Genomic DNA, 18,616 nt, shown 5'->3' on the forward strand with positions numbered 1-18,616 from the left:
AACTCGCATTTTATATATGTATAGATAGATATAAATTTACAAATAAGCATGTCCTGGGTCATATTCTAATGCTTATAGCACTCTAATCCAAAATCAAGACCAAATCTCCACCCTTAGATTTTAAAATGAGTGGATGAGATTAAATCTTACAAATCTCAATAAATAGTAGACAAAATATCAACAAAATGGTAATATCGTCATTATGTTATCATATGATAATTTTCGTGAATGTTTTTTGATATCAACATAGTGTATTACAAATATCAACAATATGACATAAGAATATCAACACTAGTATAAGAAAATATCAACACATATTTATGGAGATTTTTACATGGTTTTATTGAGATTTTTTTATGTATTTGTTGATAAAAATATAGTTATCAACATTTACGAAAACTAAAATAAAAAATATCAAATTTCATCATCCGAACATCGTCAGAACATATGCAATTGAGATCTCGTTGGAATCCTTATAAAATTATCTTTAATTTAATATATTTTTTGGGAAAAAATAATTTAAATCGAGAGAGTTACGTAAATTTAAAGTTTTAAGATGATTTTAATAAGAGAGAATTGACATTAATACCCTCTAATTTTATTTATTAATTTTTTTAATTAAAAATATAATCTCTATGACATTATTTCAAACACTAGATCTTCTAATCTAATGGCTAAGATTTAGTCTTAGTTTGTGATTGTTAATTAGTTAGCAATTGATTACTCCCCTATCCTGGTATTTAATATTTAGCCGACATGTGCGTTTATTGCGTGCCGACACCATTGGTTTGGAGGCTTGTGTACGGAGCACTCGCATGTGGTTTGTGGCGTGAGACAATGCACATCATCGCGTGTCATCTCGTCGTGCCCATCGCCAGTGCCCGCAACGTGACCCTCACGCGGCTCATCCCGCTGTAAAGGGAAGGGTTTGCATTGCGGATGCCCTTAAGCTCTAGTTACATGCATGCTAATGATCGTGCCTATATCTTATCACCAAATGGATCAGAAACAAATTTCATATTTGATCTCAAATGGAAAACAAGACTAGAGCATATTAACCAGGCAGGATTATTCTTTACATGAATCCGAACAAATTGGAATTGCTCACCATAATTTTGAGTTGAGTAGGGGAGAGGGGACAGTGGTAAATGCATTGAACCACTCTGACTGTTATTGGAAGGACGGCCCGAATTCTGCTTCAAGCCAACTAAGTATCTATGTGAGAAGGACCTTCAAGACGAATGTAGTCGTACATAATGCCTTGGAACGGGCTCTCACTCTTCGTTTGTGTCAAGTATATGGTGTTTTCCCCAGGTATGAGTTTTACAGCTGGTATGTCCACACTAAACAACCAATAGATTCCACGAATCCCGTGCCTAGCAATTGCATTATCTCCCCCGATTTCTCCAGTCGAAAACAAGGGAGGATTTGCAGAAGCATCATTGACACGAACCTGGAAAGAGTTTCATCAAAATTAGTTGAGGAAAAATACAGTATGCCAATCATCATATTGAACGATAGTCATTGATGCTTCTGAATTCAAACCTGCAAATTAGAATTGTGGACTGATGCAAGTGCCAACCGGAGTTTGTAGATACCTCCTTCAATCAACCAGTCAATGCTGAATTTGATTTGCCATGTTGTGCCCTTGTATTCATTGTCTCCGATTTTCCTGCTCGAGGAAGATTGAAAAACAGTGAGAAAACAGAATGCAAAACACAACCATAGCATCTGAGGTTGATGAAAGATTTTATTGGCTATTCCTAATTCTCAGTAACATCCTTCAATAACACTACAAACAGTCCACTTGATTACATGAAAATAGTCCAAATGACTAGAAACATTAATCTCAGATACCATGCTTTGCTGTATATTTATGCATAACTATATAGATATGAATGATCAGAATGGCGAAATTACATATTGAATAAACTACCTTGTCACCTGAGCATAGAACCAATCTTTTGTGTAGTCACTTACTCCGACCGTGTACACTAAATCTTTATCTGGATACAGATCAGCATATCTCTCCCATAGTCCATATTGTCTAAACCTGCAAAGACAAAACATCAATGAAAAAAATAATTCATGCAAATGTATAAAAGGGATAGTTTTTATAGCCTAAACAGAACAGGTAAACTAAGTTACATATTTCTAACCTGTCTGGATGATTTACATATAGTTTATTGATGTACATTGGGTTGGGATCAGGAACATAGAATTCGGATGCAGTACGATTAGCGATTCCAATTTCCCACACAGTAGGACCATCCCTCAGTGGCTCAAATGTAAGCTCACCAACATCAATGAACGACCCTGCATTAAGAAGACACTGTCAGAAGAGTTTGTTTCTAATCAACTTACATTAGGAATTCAGTTCCCGAAACTACTACTGAAAAATTACTGATTGTGTATACTATACTTTGAACTGGAAACTTTAGCAAGAAGTGTGACCTGGGGTAATGTTTAATGCTACTTCATACTTGTAATCTCCAATAAATTTAGGCACCCATGCGTAAAGATTATAGTCACCAGCTCTTATATCGGGTATGCAGAAGTAACCCTTTTCATCAGTAGTGGTCCAAAACTGATACCTCTGCATCATATCATGTGATAAAATTTTAATGAAGGAATAGCGAAAATGGGGTTTAAGAGAAAGGAATAAGGCAAATTTTCATTTTTTTTTTGTCTTCCACATAAAGCCTAGAGAAAGTAACATCATTACCTTGGATTCCCTCTGCCATGATCCCGTATGCCCTTGTGGTGCCACACCAACATAGGCTCCTCTGGCTGGTACTTTGTCCTCGTTAACGTACCTGACAAGTTCACATAAAGAGATCATTAAAAGGAAAATAAGTGATGTATGAGAGGAAAGTAAAAGTTCAAAATATGATCATCAAGGTTAAACCTGAAAGACATTTCATATCGTCTCGGTTGATACTATAGGTCAGTGGAATGTGCCATGTAACTAAATTTAAGCAACGGGGAACAAAAATTGCAGGACAACATGCAACAAAAATCGGAAAAGTGGTTAAAAAGAAAGGTACCTATCATATACAAGCAGTTTACCCTTTACTTCACCCCTCTGGTGAGATTTAGGAAAATCCTCTGAAGCTGGGAAATCGTAGGGCCATGCTTCCACTTCTTTTTTCATCTAGGAACAAAAAAAAATTCAGATAATTGATTGAGAAGTCAAAATAATGATAAAAGCATTCCGGAGAATGATATGCAGTTTGGTAGCACCGATTAGTATCTCCTTCAGGTTCAACTAGTTACCTGTTCCTTGGCATCATTCCAAAGGGTAAGGGGGTCCTCTCCTTCTGGAACAGAATTGAGATATATAAATACAGGCCCAAACACTTTCTTCCATACTTCTCCATCTTTAAATTTTAGTAACAGATCCACTCCCGCATAGTGTGACGTGCCAAATATCTGATATGAAAGTCAGATAAAACAAGTTCTAATCATTAACAAACATGGAGAAAAATAATCAGCAATACTCTAGTTGTTTCACTAGTTTTTGTTCAATGTACACACATGTTAATTTTATAGAAGCTTTATGATTATCTGAATTCTGAACATATAAGTTTTTTTTTTTACCAGGAGTCTCTTTAAATAGTATTTACTTACTGCAAGAGTGGTAGGGTTCACATGGGAGGTCAGGTCTTGTTTGAAGGGTCCTCCATTTCGGAATTCATTGCTGGGTGTAATTTGCCAGAAGCCAACAGGTGGGTCAAAACATATCCAACCATGCACCTTATTATCTTTGTTCTCCAATGTGTATTGGTACTTATCATCCACCTGAACAGAACAGATTTATTTGGGTGTTGTCAGCAAGCTGAGACTCAATACTGTTTCCGCATAAAGAAAACATAGCCTTCAGAATTTTTCTTGAGGAAGAGGCTGTTTGACTGTACTTCTCCTTTAAATTCAGGCTCCACAGGATCAACAAGGAGAACTGCTTCTGGGTATGACAGGTTTTGACCTCTTCCGGGTAGTCGATCTTCTGGTCGAGGCATATATCTCTGCCTATTATCTGCCACAGCCATGTAATGAAACCTGGAAGCATGAAGAGACTTTCAAGAATTATAGTACTTACAATATATACGTATATCAAATTCTACACATCAATTTTGCAAACTTATGATTTTTCTATTCCGAAACTCAATTTATTGCACCAGGCCATTTGTTAACTACTTTGTGCTGCATTTGACAGGAAGAACTCCTAATTGAACGGATAAAATCAACATTATTGGGCTACTTTGATAACCATACATCACCACTTTGAACTCAATTGCAGTTAAATATGCAAACGGGATCTTACTTGTCTTTTCTGAGCATGAATGCAATCCTGGCAGTATTGAGGTTGAAACCAGGAAAGTCCTCTGCGTGTTCAAATATGGCATAAGAGTAGAATCCTGGGTGATCACGGAGCATCACAAACCTGAAATTGAACTTGGTTACTCCATCCTCAATAAGAAAGACATAGGAACATAGTGAGTGAGAATAGAGAACCTCCTATCTATACTTAGTGGTGACTGTTTTCCTTGAACAGAAGGATCCCATGGTCTTGTGAAGGAAAGCTCTACTTGGTTTTCATTTTCTACGACAACGCTGAAGTGTTTACCTTGAATCCTAAACAAAGAACAGAGGTTCTCAATTTGAGATATAATATAGCCAGTGTGTCTCTGACTTCAAACCCAAACTATAAATTCGGAAAAATAATTTGTGCACACTGATAAGGAGGAATCATGTGCAGAAAACCTCCTCTTCCTCTTACGAGTGGCCTTAAAAACTTTAAAATTTGTCTGCAACTATTCCATTCAATAGCCTCCTATGAATGTAGTTGACGTAGTGACGATTCTATTATACATCTCAATCAACACAATACTTTTACTGAACGAATTATTTTCGGTAAGAGAGTAAGACTCCATGCATTGCATATTATTAGTCTTCAACACAAAGAAATATCAAAGACTTACACATCAAACTGTCCCCTTGTTTTGTTAGCCCCTTCTTCACTCCAATTGAGGTCATAAAACCTGTAATTCACCACTCACAACTCATCCAAATTTCTCAGTTATGAACATACCATAATACATGTACAGAATGAGAAAACAGAATTGCAGCGATTCGGATTGATTGGAGATGAACTTTCAGGCATGTTAAGATGCTAAAATAGATAAGCAATTAGATGCAGAAACATTACAAGCCTGACTATAGAGTGAGCACGTGTTCAAGAAAGAAGGAATTCACCACATTCCTCAATGTTTTTACTCTAAACCATAGCCATCAACTCTGACAAGTTTCGACTAACCAAACGTTGTGAAAGACAAGAGGAATACCCGCCATTGAGCTGTTCGTTTTGAAGTTCGAGCAAATTGTCAATTCCATTGTACTGTATGGCTCTGATAAGTCCCCCCGGTTTCGACAGAGTGAGCTTAAGTATTCCATTGTCAATTACTATCTGCATTATACACACAAAATTCTCACTCATTTACACTAACAAATGCATCTGATTTTCAGGATTAACCAGCAAGAACCACTATTCTTCCTGCTGTCAAAGATTCAAGCAGCATGATACCGATAAATTAATGTATACAAGCAAAAGTTACAGTTGAGAGAATTTTTACTCAGAATCTATTCATCACAGTAACACAGGAAACATTCAAAATGTAAACAAGATGTTTGGAAATGCAGCACACTTATTAAGCCTATTAAATCATCAATACAAACACTATGCCAAATCTTCCAGTTTTGTGGTGATAATAGGAGTAGCCATTTCATAATCGAAAAAAAAAAACAAAAATTGTGTTGTTATAAGCAGAGCATCCATGAAATTTTCGAATTGCTCACCAACTGTTTGGAGAGATGACAATACTAAATTCCAAATTTCTACGCGATGTTGCTTAGCTCTAATTTGTTTTGCAGTATTACTTGATTTCGCTCTCAATTTATACCTAGTAATCAATTTAAACTACATATCACTCGAAATCAATTTTTGTTCTATGTTCTAGACTCCTAGTTGTAAGATAATAATATTAAAGTTAATTCAATTTGTATATATGGTTTAGTGCTAAAAACAATAAATATTATTTTATCTATTTCTTCTAGGGATTAGAAATTTGTACAATCACTTTCAGTCCTAATTTTTCCAAAAATATACATTAAATACCCCTCACAATCTCCTTAATATGAAATACACCCCACGATCTTCTTAATATGAGAGCCTTATTTTACTACACACCTTCATTTAATAAAAATTAAACAATTTTTTAAAATCCGTATCGAATTAAATTGGAACAAAATTTATGAGATGGAAGGAATAATTAAGTGAAACAAATTAAAAAATGAGCATTGGTTGAAAATGATATCACTTCAAATTCCTGGAGTCTATGTATAATCATCGTTTTTTTATGCTTTTTACGACAAGTAGTGATCATCTTTGATCCGTCTTCCATCTATCGATTATCTTTCCCCTAATATTTGTACAAATCGATTTTTTAAGACTATAAGTTTCTTTTGAAATCAAAGTATTTACAACAAATTATGCAAATTCAACTAATATATTTTGAATTATTAACTTCTGATCAATTAACACTTAGTACATGCAAATTTTTATGTACTACTTGAAACTCGAGTATAATCAATCGTTAATTTGACGTGGTTATAAAGAAATTACACAAAAAAAAAATCAATGAATTTCTATGATGATTCTCAATTATAATATCCAACTTTCAAGTAACGAAATATTTGATCCTAGTTAAGACTTAAGAATTTCAGCACTAGTATGTATAGAGAGTTGCATAGTGATAGAAAATGAAATTATTTCTCAGAAAATACATGCATTGATTAATTTTGGAATTATACTAACTTTGATTTGGGCCTATTTGTTGTCATTGAATACAGTACTAAATAAATTTCATTGGCGAGAGAGTCTTACATGATGCTCGTGAATGCGTAACTCCAAATCCCCATTTCCAGACATCTTATCCAGCCTGTCAACCAAACAATTATCAAATCTTGATTTTAATTTGATAATAGTAGTAAAATTTGGATGTAAATTTTTAAATTTAATAAATTACAGTATTATTTACATACTGTTCATTTAAAAATATTTTGTGATAATCACTAAATATTGAGTTCATTTAATCTGGTTAGTACTAGCATGACTTGTTAGTTAGTGAGTATGCGACATTAGTTAAATGACGTGACATCAATTAGCTAGCAAGTAATAGTCGTCGAAATCTTAATCCGAGCTAAATAGACTAAAATCGCAAGTTAAAGATTAACATGCATATTTTATAGTAATTGTATAAAACTAGCATTTGGCAAAAGTTGGGTTTGTAAAATAAAAATATCTCCAAAGTCAAAACAATCATATTATTTACGAGTAATCATAAACAACCAAATTTTGTACAACCAAAATAAGGTTGTATTAATAATTTGATGTATTAATTATATATTAAAATTATAAATATAGTATATGGACAAGTTAAAAAGACTTATTAGCATTTAACCTTATTTTTTATATTTATATTTAAATTTTCTTTCTATTATTTTTATAATTTGAATTAAAGTATGCACTAATTATATTTATGGTTCCAAAAAAAAAAATACAAAAATTATAAATATATGACCACAACATTATGCACTTTCCATGTACTATATATGCATCCAAATATTTTAATTAAATGCATAAATAAACCTATTTTTTATCAAATAAACTAGTTTTTGGTTGTACAAAATTTAGTCACATATATTTGTTGTTTATTTACTAGCTATATGCTTAGATGTGTCTTTTTATTCCCAAATATTGATTAAAGTTTCCCTTAAACTTGTACTATTTGTAATTAATCAATATACTTAATTATCACGAAATAAGCTTAAATTCCAGGGTATAAATAGCTTAAATTAAATAATTTCGTAGGTTAGGCAAAGCCATAAAAAGACAACAAACAATGCTATTAAGCTATTTTCCAACGATCATATTCTCTGCCACAAAAATTCCTAAGCATTTACATACGGAAATATGATTATTTATCCTCGAATAAAAGCTCAACCTCTCTTCACCCATGAATCGAAAAAGAAGAGAAACTAATATTTTGCCAAAACAATTAACAAAGATATCATAATCTCCCAAAAATTACCTGGATTAGTGAAGACAAAGAATGGAAAAATGACAAACCTTAGTAGCCACAAGCTGAGGATAATATATATTGCTGCAGGTTGCTTCACAAAACATCTAACAAAACCATTAAACATAAGAAAAATAATGTGTAGCATATTCACACTTGACGTTGCTTCCAATATTCCCAATTTCTCTAATGAAGTTTTCTTGATGTATATATACATATAATAGTCTGCATCGCATTATTTATTTGATGAGAATTCAGACAAACAAAAAAAATCAAGAATACAATCATGCTATTGGTTGCCATAAGTATTCAAATACTAATTGATTTTATTGTGATTTGCCGTTTAGTTATGAGAAATCTAATTAGTCAGCGGTAGGGAATTTCTTGGATTAAAAAGATTGTCAAAAGTAATGAAAAATCTGATGATATTAATTATTGAATTGTGGGTTCTAAAAAGGGAAGTGATATTATTACGAGCTGTATATGATTTATCCTTACTTATTTTTCATAGTCTAATTTTGTGATTAATTTGCAATCAAATTTTGAGTTAAATCGAGAGGATTTATGACATTTTTTGATTGGCAAATAGAATAGGCATAGACAATTCATTAATCACAATGACTAAAATGTGGCATGTAATTCACAAAGTATTGAATTCGTAGTTGTGTGAAGTTAAATACTAGTACTCCCCAGTAGGGGTGGGAATACGGATATCGGATATTGGATTTATCCGTACTCGACCCGATATCCGCCGGATTTGGATACCCAATATCCAATTTTATGTGATTGGGTGTGGGATTGGGTATTAAAATACGGAGTATAAGATAAATCGGGTATTGGATAACCCGAATGGGTATCGGGTATTACCCGAATATCCAATTTATTATTTAAAGCATATTTTAAAGTAGGTTTAGCCATTTTGCATTAAATATAATCTTATACTTAAAAATAAAAGTAGATCCATTTTTTTTAGTTTTATACCACAAAATAAATGAAACATTAAAGATATTAGTCAATTTAGATATTTCAATACTTCTAATAATATATAAAATTGAATTTTTTAATTAATTATTAACACATGTAAAGAGTCGGGTATTTGGATACCCGATACGCCGGATATGGATACCCGGGGCGGGTATTGGAGTACCAGAAAATATATCGGGGCGGGTTTTGGATAGACATTTTGATGATTTTCGGGTTTGGATACCCGATTTTTTCGGGTCGGGTATCTACGGATACCCGTATTCCCACCCCTACTCCCCAGTCCCACATTATGAGTCCCGTTGACTTTTCTGTAATCGTTTTATAAAAATGATAATAAATAGTTAAAGTGGAGAAATAGTAAAGTAAGAGAGATAATAATGTAGAGACGGACAGAGTAGTATATATGATGAAATATTCGAGTGCATCATCAACATTTACACATCGGAAAAAAATACGAAAACCTATACGCCTTATTGTGGAGGAGCTTCAAGTCGAATGTAATCATACATAAGGCCTTGGAAAGGGCTTTGATTTCTTGGTTGAGTGAAAAATATGGTGTTGTCACCTTGCACAAGTGCACTACTTTGTATGTCCACACTGTACAGCCAATACAGCCCGTGGATTCCGTGCCTAGCAATCGAGTTGTCCCTCCCGATCAGCCCACTTGAAAACAACGGTCTGTTCGCCTTTGGGTTGTTCACTCGAACCTGCAAAAGCGAATAGACTCAGTTTGATTCGACACGATAGCCATGATCCCAATCCTTTACCTGTAGCTCAGCTAAGGATGCAGATGCAATCGCCACGCGCAGTTTGTAGATTCCGTTTGGAATGACAGTGTCTAGCACGAACCTGATCTGCCACGTTGTCCCCTGATACGAGTTGTCTGGCTTTTTCCTGCAGACATGACACGGTATGCAAGAACCGGAACATATCAGCAATGATAAGGAAAACATACGAAAATCTCCCAACGTTAGAGCACGTTAAGGCCGGGTACTACAATTTAAACGTTGGGACATTTTCGTGCATTATAGCAAATTTAGAACCGGACCTGTTAACTTGTGCATAGAACCAATCTTTCGTGTAGTCGCTCTTGCCAACCGTGTAAACCAAGTCTTCATTTGGATACAGCTCCGAGTACCTGTCCCAGAGTCCGTACTGCCTGAACCTGTTCACGAATTCGGTTCCAAAAACACAGATTCATCCATCAACTGATCATGTTGATGAAACAAAAGCAAGCAAAGGAGTTTAAGCTAACCTGTCTGGATGGTTGATGAAGAGCCGGTTGACATATTTGGGATCAGGATCCGGGGCGTAAAACTCTGCAGCAGTACGGTCAGGGATCCCGATTTCCCAGAGGGTCGGACCATCTCTAGGAGGCTGATATACTATCTCTCCCACGTCGATCTGACCACCTGATGTAATGGTAATGGGAGCTTCATTCTTATAGTCTCCGATGAAGCCGGGGACCCATGCATAAAGATTGTAGTTCCCGGTCCGGACATTGTTGATGGAAAAATAACCCGTCTCGTCTGCCCTTACCCAAAATTGGTAGTCCTAACCATACACATTCCAAGCAGCAAGCAAGTTTATAGCAAATAATTGCAAGAAACTTGAAATCTGGCCAAATTTATAGATATCTGAGAAAAAAGAAAGAAAAGAAAGAAACCTTGCACTCTCTCTGCCATGATCCAGCATCTCCTGGTGGTGCTAATCCCACATAAGCACCATTTGCTGGAATATTATCACTACTGACATACCTGTGATTAAAGGTAAGCATTTATTTGAGCATACGCTCGTATATATGTACGTATAGGCATCTATATATATACGAGGAGGGGAGTATTACCTGTCTGCAACGAATAGTTTACCGCTGACACTACCCCTCTGGTCTGCCTTTTCGAAATCTTCTGATGCCGGAAAGTTGTAAGGCCAGCTTTGGACTTCGACTGACATCTAAAGACGAATGTAAGAACTGTTAACCTGATATTTAGCTTCTCAAACACAATCTTTAACATGTGAACCTGTCTCTTGGCATCATCCCACAGTGTAAGTGGATCTTGTCCATCCATCACGGAGTTAACGTATATGAAAACAGGGCCGAATACTTTCTTCCACGGCTCTCCCTGACCGAACTTTGGATTCAGATCGTCCCCAGCATAGTGACCGCTAATAAAAACCTGCAAAAGTGCAAACCATGGAGAGATCCTGACCTCTGACATTGATGGAAAGGAAAAGGGGGTAACTTACAGCCAGTGTTGTCGGTCCCACGTGAGAGGTTAGATTTTGTTTGAGGGGTCCGCCTGAGCGGAACTCATCACTAGGTGTTATTTGCCAAAATCCGGCAGGAGGATCCATGGAGATCCAGCCATGGACCTTCAGATCCTTGTTGTCACACGAGTACTGATACTTGTCATCGACCTAGGATGAATGAAACAACAAGTTTATGATTTTGTAACATGATGCATAACCTAAATGAGAAAGTGAAGATGAACTCACTTCTCCTTTAAGTTCGGGCTCAACGGGATTAGTCAGTAGGACCGCCTCTGGATAGGCGAGAGGCTGGCCTCTGTTGGGTAGTCGGTCATCTGGCAGGGGCATGAATCTGCGCCTGTTATCTGCTATAGCCATGTAATGAAACCTGAAAATGTCGATGCATCATATCATCGTCTCTCCATCAATGATTAATCAAAGCACCTAAAAGAAGTCAAAAACCTCACTTTTCTTTTCGAAGTTTGAATGCAATCCTGGTTTCTCCAAGGCTAAAAGCAGGCCATTCAGGTGAACCAACATGCTCGTATATCGCATAGGTGTAGAATCCTGAGGAGCCCCGTAACAGAACAAACCTACGAAATCATCAATTTCGTTATATACATTACATGTACTTGCCCTTCTGCGCGAGTGCACAGACGAAAGGAAGTACCTTTTATCTATGTTTAATGGAATAAGCTTCCCTTGCATAGAGGGATCCCATGGCCTTGAAAAAGACACTTCTACTTGCTCCTCGCTGTCCTTAATAACGTTAAAAGTCGTGGCTTTGATCCTACATCGCCGTACAGAAGCTGTTTAAGACAGGTATGAATGCCACAAAACCATATAAACACGAAACAAGAACGCACACTTCAAAGACTCCTGCCCGGCTTCCATCTAGTGCATTCCATACGACATCCCAGTACCTACATACATTCATCGAAAACGAACATATTAAATAGTCGATTCGTGCATCTGAAAAAGTCTTGCCACTTATTTCCATAATATTTGATCTCAGAATTATATGAAGCTTCATGACAGTAAATCAACCACAAAAGATTACACATTTAAGAATCACATATGGAGCTGCTTACCCTCGGTTACTCTCATCGTTGAGAACTTCAAGCATATTGTCAATGCCGTTATAACACACACCCGTTACAATCCCATCCGGGTTCGATAATGTGACTCGCAGTATGCCATTATCTAGAACCACCTGAGATAGATCACGAGGAAAAACATCGAAAAGAAATTTCAATCCTCCGTGCTTGTGAATAAGGCATAGAAAATGCAAGCAAGCAGTTATCTTGGTCAATTTGATGGCCAAACGGAACTTACGTGATTATCTTGAATATACCAACGACAACCTATAGGTGACATGACTCCAACTCCACAAGCTTCCGAAGTCCCTACACAGCAAGATGACAACTTTATCCTACAAAAGAGGCCACCCTTTGCTTCCTGACTCTTATGTTGTATTATTAACCAGTTATCAAACTTATCAGAATATATAAATGTGTATGTATTGTAATATCACCATCTACATTACAAAAGGCTTTGGCTTCACTTACAAGAAAGAAAGCACTTCCATTCACTATGTTTAAACCTTAAGCTTTAGTTTGGTGGATTTGATATAGCTTTCAAGAATCCCGATCTCTTTAAAATCAAGCCATTATGCGAAATCATGTAAATATAACTGGACAGACTACATTACAATATGTCAAGTTTCTGAAATCTCAATATAGATTCTACTGATAATTATTTTACTATATCAAAATATGGATACTAATAATTTTTCTTTCACTATATCAATATGGATTATTCCCAGTAATAACTGGAAGTAATCGGTTTTTTTCTACACTTTAGAAGCTGCTATTCAACTTTGGAAGAGAAAAGCTTCCAAAAGTAATCCAGAATATAAAAATTTAATCATTTTATAGTCATAGAAATTCAATTCCTTGGCATATCAGCATTGTCTTTATTCGTTGGCATACAAATTTAGCAATCTTAAAAAGGGAAAAAGAAAAGCAAATAATTCGTCATTGTAGACGTTGCATGTGACAGCAATAAATAGCAAGCCTGAGAAGGAAAACATGTGAAGAAATTCCTTAACGATCAGCAAATGAAGAAGAAATTCCACATAATCACAAACGAAAAAATTAAGTATGGCGGTGGGTATAAAGAAAAAGAAATAAAAATGAAAAAAATGAACGTAGAAGTGAAGGTATGCTAATTAGTAGTGGAGATATAATTACCTGACGCACACCTCCAAAGTTTCTTGATTGCTTTCTTAAATTTACCCATAAAAAAGGGCGTGTGTATTCCAGAGAGAGAGAGATGAGAAAGATTTGGAGTAATATCTTTTACTCTTCAATTTCTGTTTGTTGTTTGATTTTTACAGATTTGGATATTGTTTATTTTCTCTCTTTGGAAACTCAGAATCCCACTTTAACAACCGTCACTCTCCCACCACTTTCTTCCAACTTTTAATGCTTTCAACCAACCATCACTCATATTTTAGCACCACAAAAACCACTGTATTGTTCCAGAGAGAGAGAGAGGCATGTAACATTTTTAATTAACTTTCATAATTTTCTTTTTGTTCAAATTGATAGAAACCCAAAAATCATATTTCAAGACAACAAATTGAGATTTGGATGAGAAAGGAGACAGTTGCTGACATTAATCAAGATTTGTGGACTTACTCCGACATAGAAAAAAAGATGTGGAAACAATTCGAAATTTGGAATCCCACAAAAATGATAGTAACATTTTTGAAGAGCCAATTTTTTAAGATTCAGCCATAAGTTGAATAAGAAATGACAAGAGGAGGTAAGCATTTTGGAAGAAGAACGAATGCTTTATTCTTTCCCAGTTCAAATGGGATTCGGTTTCCCTTTCTTTACAAAATAAACCTATTTACCGAATGGAACAATAACTGTCTCTCATTTGATACAAAGATCCATACAGGCGCAACCAACATTAGACCGTCTTGTAAAACCATACAGTAAGGAGGTGTAATCAGTAAATGCATTCTTAGTTCACCGGAGTCGGGTCTGGTTTCCTCTGGAAGAAAAGCGAACCTAACAGAACAGCGATCCCGGTTATCGCAATGGTAAACAGTAGGCGCCTTGGTGAGAACTCGCGTGGCTGCCTCCTTGGGGCACCTGCACCCCTTTCCCTGTCCGGTGCCCTTACGTTCCTGCAAAGATATCATAACCAATTTTCAACTTAATATGATGCAAGTAAACAGAAAACAAGCACAGCTGACAATCTTAAGGAATGCTAAGTGTGATGTAAATATCAATGCTTGTGAGAGAACTCATAGCAAGTTAGATATAATTAAAACACAAACTTATATACCCAATTTTGCATTAAGCTGAGGTATTTAGTGCAACAAATATATGAAAAATTTCTTAAGTGGATACAATTTGAACCACCAACGCACACTTAAGTGGCTCAGATACACAAAATTATCCAGCCTGGTAATGTATCTACTTTTTGGTGATGATGATGGTCAATGTGTCTACATCGGTTTCGGTTCATTTAACTGTTTTACTTTAGTTGCGGTTCATTTAACTGTAAGTACTAACTTCTAATCAAAGTCACTACAGTTATCACTAAGGTCAAAATTTCCACATGCCACTTATAGGTGGGTATGAATTTGTATCTCAATATACCATAAACAAACTTTACTAATGAAACATAAGTAAAAAGCTGAATAAATTAATAATAGATTCTTCTTACCTTGATGATTCAGCTATGTTACTAACAACACCAGTGCATCTGCTTTCATGGTTATGCATCTCTCGAAGTCTAATATATTTATGGCACATGTAACATAACTCTGTCCGATTTCCACAAACTTCCTGAAATAACCGATGAATAGCACATTAAACCAAATGAAGAATATCACAAATCAAATTAACAATTTATTACCTGGTGCTCCAATAGATCAATTGCAGGCAGTGGAAATTCACAATATTCACAAGTCACAATTCTTTTAGGGCAATTCTCTCCTTTGTGAACATCTAAACTATCACGTTCCATAGTCTCACTGCACAGGGAACAAGAGACCTGCCAAGTAATTGAAGCACCATGAGAACGATAAACTTGCAAAAATCATATAGGATTCAGCCTCAAATATGTAATTGAATAATTAATCATTTCCTGAAAATTTTTAGAACAAATTGTATATTTACATACACTTGATATGAACCAGAATAAAAGTTACTAATATAAGAGAATGAAGATCAACAGCGCATGCAGAGGACATGTTGAGAATTGAGATACCAATGCATAAAATTTTGATTTCATGAATTGAGACTCAATTACCAAAGATATTTTGTATTACAGTTCTGCCTGCAGAACTGCTTGATCTCACACTATAGTAGATTTGTCAACTGCGATAAGCATGTTTTAATTTTTTATTAATTGAGTTAGGCAGTTAGCCCAGCATCAATGTTCTTTGTCACCAACCATGAATTACCTCTGACATCTCATGCTTCAGCTGTGATGTTGTTTTTAATTCCATCAGTTTTGGTCTAGTTACTAGATCACATGATGATTAAGCATATGTTGAGCATATAACATGAATATGTGCTACTATCCATTGTTTACTTGTTTTTGATGGTATGGCATGCTGATAACATGAATCCTAAAAGTTTACTTAGCATGCCGGATAACACAAAATCCATGTTTGTGAAAGAAAAAATGTAGGTCTTCATGACAAGTATTTCTGTATCTTAAACTCTGCCCAAATAAAAGTCACCATCAGGCATCAGTACAAAGTCTAACGCCCTAATTTTACAAAAGAATTACTACTTATTATTGGTGTCTGGTGGCAGCACTAAAAGTTCATAAGAGAAGAGTCGTCCAATGTTTTAATCACATGAATATAATACATGAAGAAAATGTGGCAGCGACCTGCAATTTGATGAGTGATGTGAACTTGACAAGGAAATGTACAAACAACCATGATCAAGTCCATAGGAGTAAAATCACCAATAAAAATTATTGCCAACTCCAGAAGTAAATACATATAGGAAACCACATTTGTAGATTAGTATGCAACTGATCCAAGATTAGAGCAAGCATATGCCAAGAAGGCATTTACATAAAACAAATGCATTAAGAAAACTGAGTTTTTGTCCCCTCATATAGAAATTATTTACACCAAAAGAATTTTCAAGAACAAAATGGAACTACTTTGCTGAAAGGAAATTTATGCATGCTCTTTATATATTTCCTAAATGAATTTCACGGAAGTTAAACAGCAGAGATAAACTAATATACCGGGGCATGGGTACTCAGAAAATGCTCCTCTGCGTGTTTACGGGGAATCATATCATCACATACTTTACATTTCTCCAGATTCCGAGAGCAATGAGCAAAATGCAAGTCAATATTGGAAACTGGAATAGCTCTGTCACTGCAATGGATAATTTCAGCAAAAAGTTATCATGGGATACCTAATCGTGCATGAATGAGGAAAATGAACCAGAATACTTCTAGAATATATATTTGACAGTTTGTGAAAATATTGATGCTTGTAGAAAAAATAACATAGAGGCAACTGAAAGGCTTAAATCAGCAGTCAAGAGTGGTGGACTGTTGGATTATCTGCCGCAATCTATTTAGATTAAAACGCCAAATTAGGAAATCCAAGCTCATTACTACGCAATTGCTAGTACATAATACTCAAACAAATTATTTCACCGTGCCTTAACCACACCTAATACAAAACATGCTGAGCTTGGACATATTTATGTACAGAACAATGAGGGAATAATGCAAAAAAGTTGAAGAGACAACAATTCCACATGGGATAGTATATTGAGGTACTGTTTTCAGTAACGTTTTAAGATTCGGCACGCCAGTACAACCAATAGTGATGGTTTCTCTAGCTAGAAAGGGAGCCTAGACGTCAGGCTAAGGCCAAAGATCAGTGATGGTTAAATATAAGGTGGAATAAGTGAATAACATAATATCAATGAAATCAGCTAACAAATATCTGCATGCACATATCGCATTTATATGTGCCAGCATAGATGTCACAGACCAAAGGCTCACTGAGAGTCCACACTAGCATTCAAATTAGGCAATCAAGAAGTGAAGAGCAAAGCATTGCGATATACTAGTAACATGAATCACGATACAGCTCGAGGCAGATGACACAAACTTATTAGTTAATCACTCAATTGAGCCACAATTTTCTAGCTGCACAATTAATCTCGAGATTTAATGTACTGCTACGAAACAATCAGACGAACGTTGACCACATAATATGCAATTTTCCACATTCACTAAAAAAAACATTGACCGTGAAAAAAATAAAACTCGGAATCATCATTTTACAAAAGAAAGTGGCAAATCTCTCGAAAAAGCAAGAAGGAAATCGGAAATCGGAAATGAAACTAACCAGTGACCGCATACGCTAGTGACCTGATCATCAGAAACTCCAGCCATTTTCCCCCCTCTCGAAAACAGGAAAGCACTGCCGCACATGAAAGAAGTAGCAATTTAAACAAAATTCATACACGAAATGTAAAAAAAATCAAAATCAAAATCAACGATGCAATCATCACCGAAGAATTAGGTTAACGCAATTGAATCGGAATATGATTACACTTATCGCAGGGGAAAATATGCGAAACAAAAACCGAAAATGATCAGATGAAGAAGGATTGACAACCTTGCGCTCGAGTAAAAGGACGATCAGATCGAGCGGTAGGAAAATTGGTTAAACAGATTGGGCAAAATATATGGAAATTTAATTAATGTAGAGGAAATTAGGTGAGAGGATTTTAGGTTTTACTACTACCAATATATACGTATAGACTTTGGGGGACCTCAAGAACTCGAAATGGAGTGAGAGTAGAGAGAGAAAGTGTCATTTTACACCAAGTCGTATGATTGAATTTCGGGCCGTATTACACGTGCCTGTTCAGCGCGTGTAATACTATTCAATGAATTTGTCAGTTTGATGGATAGTTCGGTTATCAGCTAATTATATAGTTATAACCACAATTACCATCATTATTTTATTGATTTAATTTACTCTATTATTTGATAAACTAGCTGACCACCCGTGCAATGCACGGAGTTTATATACTCCATCTGTTTTCAAATAATATACACTTTGGATTTAGCATGAGTTTTTGCAAAATTGGTAAAATAAGAGATTGGTAGAGAGAAAAAATAATTAAATATTGTTATTGCTAAATGAGTCCCACTTTATTAGAGAG

General features: G+C 35.5%; 3 protein-coding genes across 6 annotated transcripts; all 3 read right to left on the reverse strand.

Moving 5' to 3' along the window:
* Positions 1-998: 998 nt before the first annotated feature.
* On the reverse strand, positions 999-8,319 carry LOC125201354 (probable rhamnogalacturonate lyase B). Of its 2 annotated transcripts, none has more exons than XM_048099430.1 (16): positions 8,189-8,319; positions 6,944-6,998; positions 5,346-5,467; positions 4,983-5,042; positions 4,516-4,635; positions 4,325-4,444; positions 3,918-4,059; positions 3,631-3,801; positions 3,277-3,432; positions 3,048-3,154; positions 2,726-2,816; positions 2,455-2,596; positions 2,160-2,316; positions 1,937-2,053; positions 1,546-1,672; positions 999-1,453 (listed from the first exon to the last, which is right to left on the reverse strand). In XM_048099430.1, exons 1-16 carry the CDS (start codon positions 8,284-8,286, stop codon positions 1,208-1,210), a joined length of 2,031 nt encoding a protein of 676 aa, XP_047955387.1. In that variant the 5' UTR covers positions 8,287-8,319; the 3' UTR covers positions 999-1,207. The 2 variants fall into 2 exon arrangements, with proteins under 2 accessions (XP_047955387.1, XP_047955388.1); XM_048099431.1 differs by lacking the exon at positions 8,189-8,319 and adding an exon at positions 8,151-8,182.
* Positions 8,320-9,480: 1,161 nt separating this feature from the next.
* Positions 9,481-13,773, reverse strand: LOC125208716 (probable rhamnogalacturonate lyase B). The gene is made up of 15 exons (XM_048108344.1): positions 13,625-13,773; positions 12,708-12,778; positions 12,464-12,585; positions 12,239-12,295; positions 12,043-12,162; positions 11,840-11,965; positions 11,619-11,760; positions 11,370-11,540; positions 11,144-11,299; positions 10,969-11,075; positions 10,789-10,879; positions 10,378-10,676; positions 10,171-10,287; positions 9,890-10,016; positions 9,481-9,829 (listed from the first exon to the last, which is right to left on the reverse strand). Exons 1-15 carry the CDS (start codon positions 13,671-13,673, stop codon positions 9,593-9,595), a joined length of 1,992 nt encoding a protein of 663 aa, XP_047964301.1. The 5' UTR covers positions 13,674-13,773; the 3' UTR covers positions 9,481-9,592.
* Positions 13,774-14,208: 435 nt separating this feature from the next.
* On the reverse strand, positions 14,209-18,225 carry LOC125207722 (XIAP-associated factor 1-like). 3 transcript variants are annotated; one of them, XM_048107191.1, is made up of 6 exons: positions 18,064-18,225; positions 17,791-17,865; positions 16,665-16,800; positions 15,309-15,446; positions 15,117-15,238; positions 14,209-14,571 (listed from the first exon to the last, which is right to left on the reverse strand). In XM_048107191.1, exons 2-6 carry the CDS (start codon positions 17,835-17,837, stop codon positions 14,406-14,408), a joined length of 609 nt encoding a protein of 202 aa, XP_047963148.1. In that variant the 5' UTR covers positions 17,838-17,865; positions 18,064-18,225; the 3' UTR covers positions 14,209-14,405. The 3 variants fall into 3 exon arrangements, with proteins under 3 accessions (XP_047963148.1, XP_047963162.1, XP_047963155.1); XM_048107205.1 differs by having other exon boundaries at positions 17,957-18,069; XM_048107198.1 differs by lacking the exon at positions 18,064-18,225 and adding an exon at positions 18,004-18,022.
* Positions 18,226-18,616: the final 391 nt, after the last annotated feature.

Source organism: Salvia hispanica, chromosome 1 (genome assembly GCF_023119035.1).
Source record: "Salvia hispanica cultivar TCC Black 2014 chromosome 1, UniMelb_Shisp_WGS_1.0, whole genome shotgun sequence".
NCBI classification, from domain to species: Eukaryota; Viridiplantae; Streptophyta; class Magnoliopsida; order Lamiales; family Lamiaceae; genus Salvia; species Salvia hispanica.

Bases quoted from the DNA above. Each gene is read 5' to 3' on its own strand.
- LOC125207722 (XM_048107191.1), bottom strand. From the start codon at position 17,837: ATGGCTGGAGTTTCTGATGATCAGGTCACTAGCGTATGCGGTCACTG. The intron at 15,447-16,664 runs GTATATTAGTTT...ATTACTTGGCAG, and splicing joins TTCTGAGTACCCATGCCCCG to GTCTCTTGTTCCCTGTGCAG. The intron at 14,572-15,116 runs GTAAGAAGAATC...ATATCTTTGCAG, and splicing joins AACATAGCTGAATCATCAAG to GAACGTAAGGGCACCGGACA.
- LOC125201354 (XM_048099430.1), bottom strand. From the start codon at position 8,286: ATGCTACACATTATTTTTCTTATGTTTAATGGTTTTGTTAGATGTTTT. The intron at 2,597-2,725 runs GTAATGATGTTA...GATATGATGCAG, and splicing joins CATGGCAGAGGGAATCCAAG to AGGTATCAGTTTTGGACCAC. The intron at 1,454-1,545 runs GTTTGAATTCAG...AACTCTTTCCAG, and splicing joins TCCACAATTCTAATTTGCAG to GTTCGTGTCAATGATGCTTC.
- LOC125208716 (XM_048108344.1), bottom strand. From the start codon at position 13,673: ATGGGTAAATTTAAGAAAGCAATCAAGAAACTTTGGAGGTGTGCGTCA. The intron at 12,296-12,463 runs GTAAGCAGCTCC...GAATGTATGTAG, and splicing joins AACGATGAGAGTAACCGAGG to GTACTGGGATGTCGTATGGA. The intron at 10,880-10,968 runs GTAATACTCCCC...CTTTAATCACAG, and splicing joins AAACTATTCGTTGCAGACAG to GTATGTCAGTAGTGATAATA.